The following is an 8,243-nucleotide window of genomic DNA, read 5'->3' as shown; positions in this document are numbered from 1 at the left end:
ACATAAAGATAAGCAATATTCAATCTTTTACTTTTACGTTATTTCTTCTGTGATAATGTTATCCTTTAGGTACTATTGCTCTACACTAATCTACCAAAATCAGCAAGCACGTTCAGTATCCAACAGCTATTTAAAAAAATATGTATTGAATAATAAGCATATTAAATTTGTAACACTTATTTATTAACAAACACTTAATTTAATATTTAAGTTGAGTAGCATATTTACCTTAACAATAATACTTTTTTTTTTACTTTACAATAATAACTTACACTCTTCTTAATCATTTTTTTACATTCTTACGTGTATATCTTATTTATAAAATTATTCTAAGACTGTCAAATATTAAAGCTCCATAACATCGAATTCAATTAAAATAAACTTTGGCATTGTAGGTACCTGCATACATGTTGTTGCTCAGCCGGAGTATGTATCCGTATTCTATCCAACCCATGTCGGAAGAGTTTTAATTCTTCTGTCAATACCGACCAAACTATTTTCATACTTTGACAATTCCGAATTTTCTAAAAGATCGTTGCTAACGAATTCACTGGGAAAAGCTGACCTCTTCTGAATCGTATGTTCTACGGGCGAACTAATTTCTTCGGGTCCTTCCGTAGTTAGCTCATTGAGCGGTACGACGATCGGAACAAATCCAATAATTTCTATAAACTGCAGAGGTTCTGGTACAATTGTTGTCGCTTCCACATCATTATCCGGTACTGGAGCAGCCTGAAGACCCGCCACGGCCAGGAGCAAAATTAATAACGTGTATTCCATTCCTTCAGGTTGTGGTAACTTCTCTCTTGATTTACAATATCTGAACTACACGCGTAGTCACTTCTTGAAAGATCAATATGTTGTAATAGACACTTGCATGCACTCAATGATTTTATACTTTTAAAACTGGTAACATATAAATAGTGCTAAGTAATCCGGAATTTGATGTACCTAGGCATTGACGCATTATTTGAAACATGTTAATAGTCTGGACAAATATTTTCAATGGCATAATGACCATGAGTGAATAGTATTTATTCTTAAAACGATCAATGCGTAAATATTAGGTAGAATAACGTATTCCGTGATTCATATAATAACAAATATCTATTTATAAATTAAGATCCTTACATCCATTTGTTGACATTTTTCTCCTAATTCCGTTTTACCTACTTAATAGTTAGGGTAATCTAATGACCGTGGCTTAGATACAAGGTAACATGCACGGAAATTTTCAATCGATGGATCACGTCCAATATACCTACTTATGTCCAATTTTATTGTGTTTGAAACGCGCATAACTGTTGTCGTGGTAATGCTATTTTCGATAGTATTATTTATACTACGTAGTTAGCATCCTCGTACTATATTTATGACGCCGTTTTGCGAAGGCGAATTTAAAATATAATATGGATTACTATGTGTGGTACATGTGATACATATTGCATTCATAATTAGTTCAATATATATTTTATGGCGGAATGTGTTTTCGCATACCCAGATCTCTGGGCTATGTCCGACTCACTCGTAGGTCACTGCTTCTCGAAAGCTTCTTGGAAGTACCTAGCGACTATACACCAATGTATGTGGGAATTTTTTGAGTCTCAGAGTCGAGTACGCTTTGGCACGAATCGGGCCAGCTCGCACTCGGGAAGATACCACACCCTCACATAAGATCCTCGAGAAATCGGCATAGTAGCTACTGTGTTTCGTTTGGTTAGTGGGGGAGTCGGAGGCCCAAATCCTTTTTCTTTTCCATTCCATTCATATATTTTTTTATGATGAGAATGATGATGAAGACTGATCCACAATTTTATTTTCCCTGCTGGAATCAACCTTAGTTCTTTGTTGGAGTAGGCATGTACCTGTAAGCGATCTGTATCCACACTCCGCTTTAATATACCTAGTTACTCAATAGCCTTTTTGAACTATAACATTCTTGGCGTTTCTTTTTATTTATTAATATTTAAATTAGCTTTGAGCTAATTGCTACGTATGGATGTTCCAGACATATATTATTTTGCCACCTAAATTGGCCTTTGGGAATATGGTTTTTTTGTCATTAAGATGCGGAATTCTAAAAATAAGCAATTGCCTTTGTTTCAATATATTACATAACTTTAGTATTTTGTACCTTCTGTTTTTTTGGTGTATGAATTTTATTACACTAATCAAAAAGTAACATAACTATTTAGACACTCGTTGGTGTCATGTGCTAACAGCGAAGCACTGATATAGTTAACATAGCGTTAACTCAGCAACGTGACTCAAGGCTCGTGTCGAGAAAATTATGAACTTGACGTGTTTATTGAATATCTCGGTAATCATGCGTCAGTTTCAACTCTTCAAACACTAAACAGATCATCGACGTATATATTTAATAACTGGTCTAATATCTTTTGTAATCATGGTCGGATTTATAAGCGAGTGGATTTGCATACGAGTGATAGTTTGAAGTGTTCTTTCTGATCAACGGTTATTCAAGATTGAATCTGTCGGTAATGCATTCAATGTTTTTCGTCGTCGTGTCGCTGGCGTTACTCGCAGCATGCGCTTGCGCCCCAAGCGGCGATGTGATCCAGCACATCCCACCAAATCACGAAGCAATACAGTCAGCTACAGAAAGAAAGGCTGCGGCATCTGGTGCTGCGGTAGAAAATGTTGGATCTTCTAAGCCTTTGGGCCTTGCTAGAGAGCGTAGAGACCTAGGTGGCGATGAAAGCGATCTACTTCCCTCCGACCAGAACGTTGCCTCGCCTTTTGGTGAGAGCTCACTCGATGGGCGCGGCCGCATCAGGGTATTGCCGGCGTTCCTTGGTTAATAATTTTCTGCAATTCTACTAAGCGCTACCACACCTACCTACACCCGATTAATTTTTCTTAGTTTTCAATCAATAAACCATTGCGTAAGTTAAGACAGAATATAATAATAAGTGGAATTGGTTATAAGTTTTATATAGTATTAAGAATGAGTTTTATTGAATAAATGTATTTTTAAGTGTGTCTTGACTTTTGATAATTTACTCTTGACTGTAAATTATTGTACCTACTCTAAATGAGGAGGAGGAGGAGGCCCATTTCCTATTCCTCACCCGTCCCAGTCCATTTCTTCTTTCCAGTCGTCAATGCTTTCTTTTGCCTTACCCCTTAAAAGCGGGCAACGCATCCGCAGAGGCGCTACCTCTGCAAATGTTCAGGTGCCCGCTATATCATGAAAGAAAAGATTAATACTAATAAAAATTAGTAATTTAAACGATTCATTAAAACTTGATCTGTATCCGTAGTAGCCGAAAATACATATTTTTATTAAGTCGAAGTGGATACATATAGGTATAATATTTAAATTTTATTGTTTGTGATACATAAATAATTTTTTGATTATTTTTTTAAGACAGTAGCCAAAAAGATAAGTCCGAACTCTTAACTGTAAGTATATTCTTTTTAGAGACTTGAAACAAATAACCTTTTCTGAGAGTCGATTTTAATATCACAGATAACAAAATACTATAGTTACAAAAAACACACCGGTAATGCACTGGTTCACGTTATTTTTTATTGTACTAGGTCGTTAATTCTTGCTAGTGGATGTGTTAATCTAATTATATTCATTAATTATAATTATCAGATGCTTATGTACAACGTAGAACATTTCTATTTAAATAGTAATGAGAAGTGTTTGTATCCTCTTATAGAACTTACTCTAGCAGAATAAACATGTCATTAATTGTTTGCGCTGTATTTTTGGCTTGTTCCTTTTTTGTTTTAAGTTCTTCAAGTATTGTCAATATGAATTTTGATAAAGGCAAAATAAATAACGATACTCCAATTCTTAAAGAAGATGGAAATAGTACAAATGAAGCAATTGTAACAGCGGAAAGTGATTATGTGTATCGACCGTTGTATGTGTACAGAAGGATTGAACACAGCAAGCGAAGAATCACCATGTATAATGCTTTTCTTGGATAGGTATAATGCCCAATTATTTTTTTATGGTGTAGTAAAAACTGAACTTGTTAGTAGGTTTATGTATAGTTAATTGCTCGTTACTTTTAATATCGTTGCTTTAATTTATTCTACGGGTTTTTCTTAACACGTACGTAATTCAAAACGGTAACCATATCAAATAACAAAAATTAAAAAAAAACTTATATATAAAAATGTTAAATCTCCTCCCCCTTGGATTGTTATTTGTAAGTAATTTCATTTGTTCATATTTTTTTGTGTTGTTGCAATAATTTTATCGATACATTGCATACAGGTTATGGTTACATTACATTGAGTCGTTTACCTACAAATACGTTTTTTATTTTATTTAAAACAATTCACAATTGACAATTTAAAAGAAAATGTTGTTTTGTTATTTTTTTACATAGGTATTCAAAGTCAGTGCAGGAATATCTCCAGTACATGACTTTAGAAATCAATTAAATTCACAAGTAGTCGGAGATAAGCTGATTATGTCATCACCGCACAACGTAATCAAACACTTGGATAACTCTATTCTGAAGGCAACCAAAAATGTAACTAATAATCCAAAAATGGAGGAAACTCTATACCAAATGTCAAAGGATTTAGTATCTGCCATTCTATCTAAACTTGAAATCCAGGATAAAATGACTAGGATAACCCGCGAGGCTTTAGATGCACCAGGTAAAAGTAAAGGTATGACAGCCATTGAAACACGACGTATTTTAGACTATATATCGAGAACGTTGTCCGGACATATTTTGTCTATCACTAGAGCGTCTACAGAACCTGAGTTACATCGGTTAGTGTACGGCTTGGCACAAATAGCCGCAGAAGTATCCATAGTATCCGCACTAAAGGATATAACATATTCAACCGCATTATCTAAAAAGCAATCTGTTGACTTATCACTCCGAAAAAAGAGATCTTTAAACGTAGATCGAAATAGTATAACAACACAACGTGCGATTCAATCAACTATATATAATGTGATTTTAAATAAGCCGCCCGCTTTCGTACGTGACAATTCAACTGAATCCCCAAAAATTAACATTCTTTCCAATATATCACGATACTCAGTTATTTTATCAAACGCTAAAACACCAGTTCGAATTGCACCAAGTAAGAAAAGAGTATTATCAATGCCATCGAAAGGATTTTTAAATCAAACAGTCTTAGACACAATAGCGAATGACGACGTAAATGAAACTGAAGCTATTTTACTTGAAAATAAACTGAATGCTACACATTTCGTTACACAAGATAGCCAAACACTTGATACCCAAGAAATGAGTGCTCCAAATCTCATAGATGATTGGGTTGATCCCAAAGAGAAAATATACACATTAAATCCTGATGTTATTGCTGAAATGGAAATTGACCAACCAGAAGCAGTAGATGATGAAATAACCAACGAGAAAAGGGCGAAACAAAAATTAGAAAAATTAGAGGTAAAAGCTAAAAAAGCTATATTATATGCGGGAGATGTAGCATACTTAACAGCTGCTAGTGTTGTTGCTATGAGACGAGCTTTAACGGCATCGATTGAGGTACAAATGTCTGTAAAATTTGCCAAGAATGGAATGTCTAACCATGAAGACTTAATGATGAATTTAGCCAAAACTGCAGCTCAGCAAGCTGGAAAAGAGGCAAAGAGTGCCGCCTCCAAGTCTTTGGCATGCGAACGAGTAATAAAGTTAGCCCTTAAATACACTGCACAATCGAAAGGTGCAAAACTGAACCATGTTGCAAACAGAGTAGTGATGGACACATTGTCATTAGCAACTCTCGCTAAATCTATGGCTTTCGTATCGTCTGATATTGCGATAAATTCATTATATCAAGCAACTGACGTAAAACCACCGTCATAATATTTTAAATATTAAATTAAAACGAATAATGTAATAAGAAGTGTTTTATTTCGTAAACCATCAGTTTTTACATTGTGTAATAGAATATATACTTTAATTTGATGTAATGTATATTGAATTCAGAATATCGACCAATTATTCCAGTAAGTATAATGTGGAATATCACCAGCTGAATAGACATAGACACTGGAAATAAAACATTTCATTGTGAGGTTAAATACCTACATAAAAAGAACGCTCATTTATGCAGATGCCCATATTTATCTTACATATTAAACAGGCGTTTGGTTTTGAATTTAATTTTATTTGATTCTATGTTTAAAATCTAATAGACTTTTTGATCCAATTTCATATCAATACAATTAAATAAAAAAGACGATTTGATAATTAAATAAAAAGAAAATTGTAAAAATATGTTTTTCCTTTTATTTTACTAGATGGCGCTTGCTGTCGCTCTGTAATGCATTAATGTAATTTAATAATGTATCACTGAAAGAAGTATGATTTCAATACAAGAGTTCAGAAGGGGCTATCTCTAGAAAGTATAATTGATGAAATTTCTTTTGCCTTAGCTGGATCAAGATACGAATGATGATATAATAAAAACATCTTATTGTGGTACTTATTGATACTTACTTACTTGATGCCTAAAAAGTGTGATGTTTCGATAATTTCTTAGATCAGAAACATAATTTGAATATTTATGATAGCACGATGAAGGATGCTTTGCCATGACATATCCAATACAATACGGAACGTGATCGATCCGACGTGTTAGAAATGTTGCAACACCTCTTACTATAATGGATAGATCCACACATACATACAATATTAAAGTTAACAGTATTTTGTATAAAGAACATAAAGTTTAACAGCACGTTTTAAATAGAAATAATTTAAAATACTAATTGTTATTGTTTAATCTGTTCGTAATTCTGAGTCAAATTCCAAATAAATCTGATAAATGTAATCCAGTGTTTATTGGGTTGTTAATAGACATGGGATAAATTAATATTAACACGCATGGTAGCGTATATCATAGCACTGATGCATATTATACAGTTGCGGATGACGCTAGTCAATAGCTGGTGTTGAATCAACAGCTCTACTAGCTCCTATGGTAAATAATATACACCTTCCGTTTCTACCAGCACGCAGACCACAGCACGGGCCAGACTTAATCATCTAAACTCTAAATGCCATCGTTATATCAACAACAAATAATCATAGGAATATTTCACAACAAAAGTTAAAATGTCTGACACTATATATTTATTATTAAGTACCAGTTGCAAAACCATTCAAGTCACGGTCAATCGTAGAATTGCTATCAATATAAAAATGGGATTCGAAATTCAAATTTATAATAAGCTAACCTTGGAGTGCTACTCAATACTTATGCTCTTTGTGGACGTAGTTTAATCTTACGTATAGAATTCTCTTCTTCAGATTTAAACTGAATTATTTTGGTCAATTCATACAATTTACATTACATGAAAATAATCTTTATCTATATATATAAAATTCTCGTGTCACAGTTTTCGTTGCCATACTTCTCCGAAACGGCTTGACCGATTCCTCTGAAATTTGGTAAGCATATTGGGTAGGTCTGAGAATCGGCCAACATCTATTTTTTATCCCGATATTCCTACGGGATACGGACTTACGCGGGTGAAACCGCGGGGCGCAGCTAGTAATAATATAATAATAATGAAACCCAATCCGGGCCTGCGGGCCCGCGATGGTGAAACCGGTGCCGCACCTCTCTACACCCCTAGCCAGTCAGCTGGTGTTGCCCCCTTGTTGCCATTTTAGGTACCTTTTTGGGAGCCCATCGACCGAACTGGCAAGTCACCGTCTGCCACTATTTTTCAATTTTTCGAAGTTGAAAAGGCAGACGCCCATAGTTTCCCATAGACCCAACCTACCAATCCATCGAACACCCCCTTTCCATAGCCCAGTTTTTTCCATGCCATTTTTTTGCAATAGTCCTACATCGGCCGCGGATTGCCCAGGGCTGTATCTCTATAGTGCAGTCATGGGCAGGCTGCGGCTGGTGTCCCACAACACATTAAATTCTCTAAAGGGCCTCTGCGTGTTGGATCTGTGTCCCCACGTAAGCCTTCCAAAAGACCGGGTGCTTTCCTTCTGGAGGTACCCGAGTATTATGGAGAGATGGATGGAATGGAGGCAATGGAGCTGGTGGGACGCCTGATGGTAAGCGCTACCACCGCCCATGAACATTTGGAGAGGCATAAGGTCCATTGCAGACCTTACGCCTCTACAAATGGATTGCCGACTTTTTGGGAAGGGATTAAGAAAGGATTGGCGATAGGAATAAAGGAAAGGACTGGGAAGGGTAAGGAAAAGGATATGGGCCTCCGGCTCCCCCACTCACCGAACGAA

General features: G+C 35.5%; 1 protein-coding gene across 1 annotated transcript; it reads left to right on the top strand.

The window, feature by feature from the left end:
• Positions 1 to 2,501: 2,501 nt before the first annotated feature.
• On the top strand, positions 2,502 to 5,837 carry LOC119831921. The gene is made up of 2 exons (XM_038355491.1): positions 2,502 to 2,798; positions 4,374 to 5,837. The coding sequence occupies exons 1-2, from the start codon at positions 2,502 to 2,504 to the stop codon at positions 5,835 to 5,837; spliced, it is 1,761 nt and encodes a 586-aa protein (XP_038211419.1).
• Positions 5,838 to 8,243: the final 2,406 nt, after the last annotated feature.

This window comes from Zerene cesonia, chromosome 14, assembly GCF_012273895.1.
Source record: "Zerene cesonia ecotype Mississippi chromosome 14, Zerene_cesonia_1.1, whole genome shotgun sequence".
In the NCBI taxonomy this organism is placed as follows: domain Eukaryota; kingdom Metazoa; phylum Arthropoda; class Insecta; order Lepidoptera; family Pieridae; genus Zerene; species Zerene cesonia.
Note: the sequence above shows the minus strand (reverse complement) of the source record. Positions and strands in the feature narration are given on the sequence as shown.

Coding starts and splice junctions, on each gene's coding strand:
- LOC119831921 (XM_038355491.1), top strand. CDS start 2,502: ATGCATTCAATGTTTTTCGTCGTCGTGTCGCTGGCGTTACTCGCAGCA. Junction 2,799..4,373: donor ATGGGCGCGGCCGCATCAGG/GTATTGCCGGCG, acceptor TTTTTTACATAG/GTATTCAAAGTCAGTGCAGG.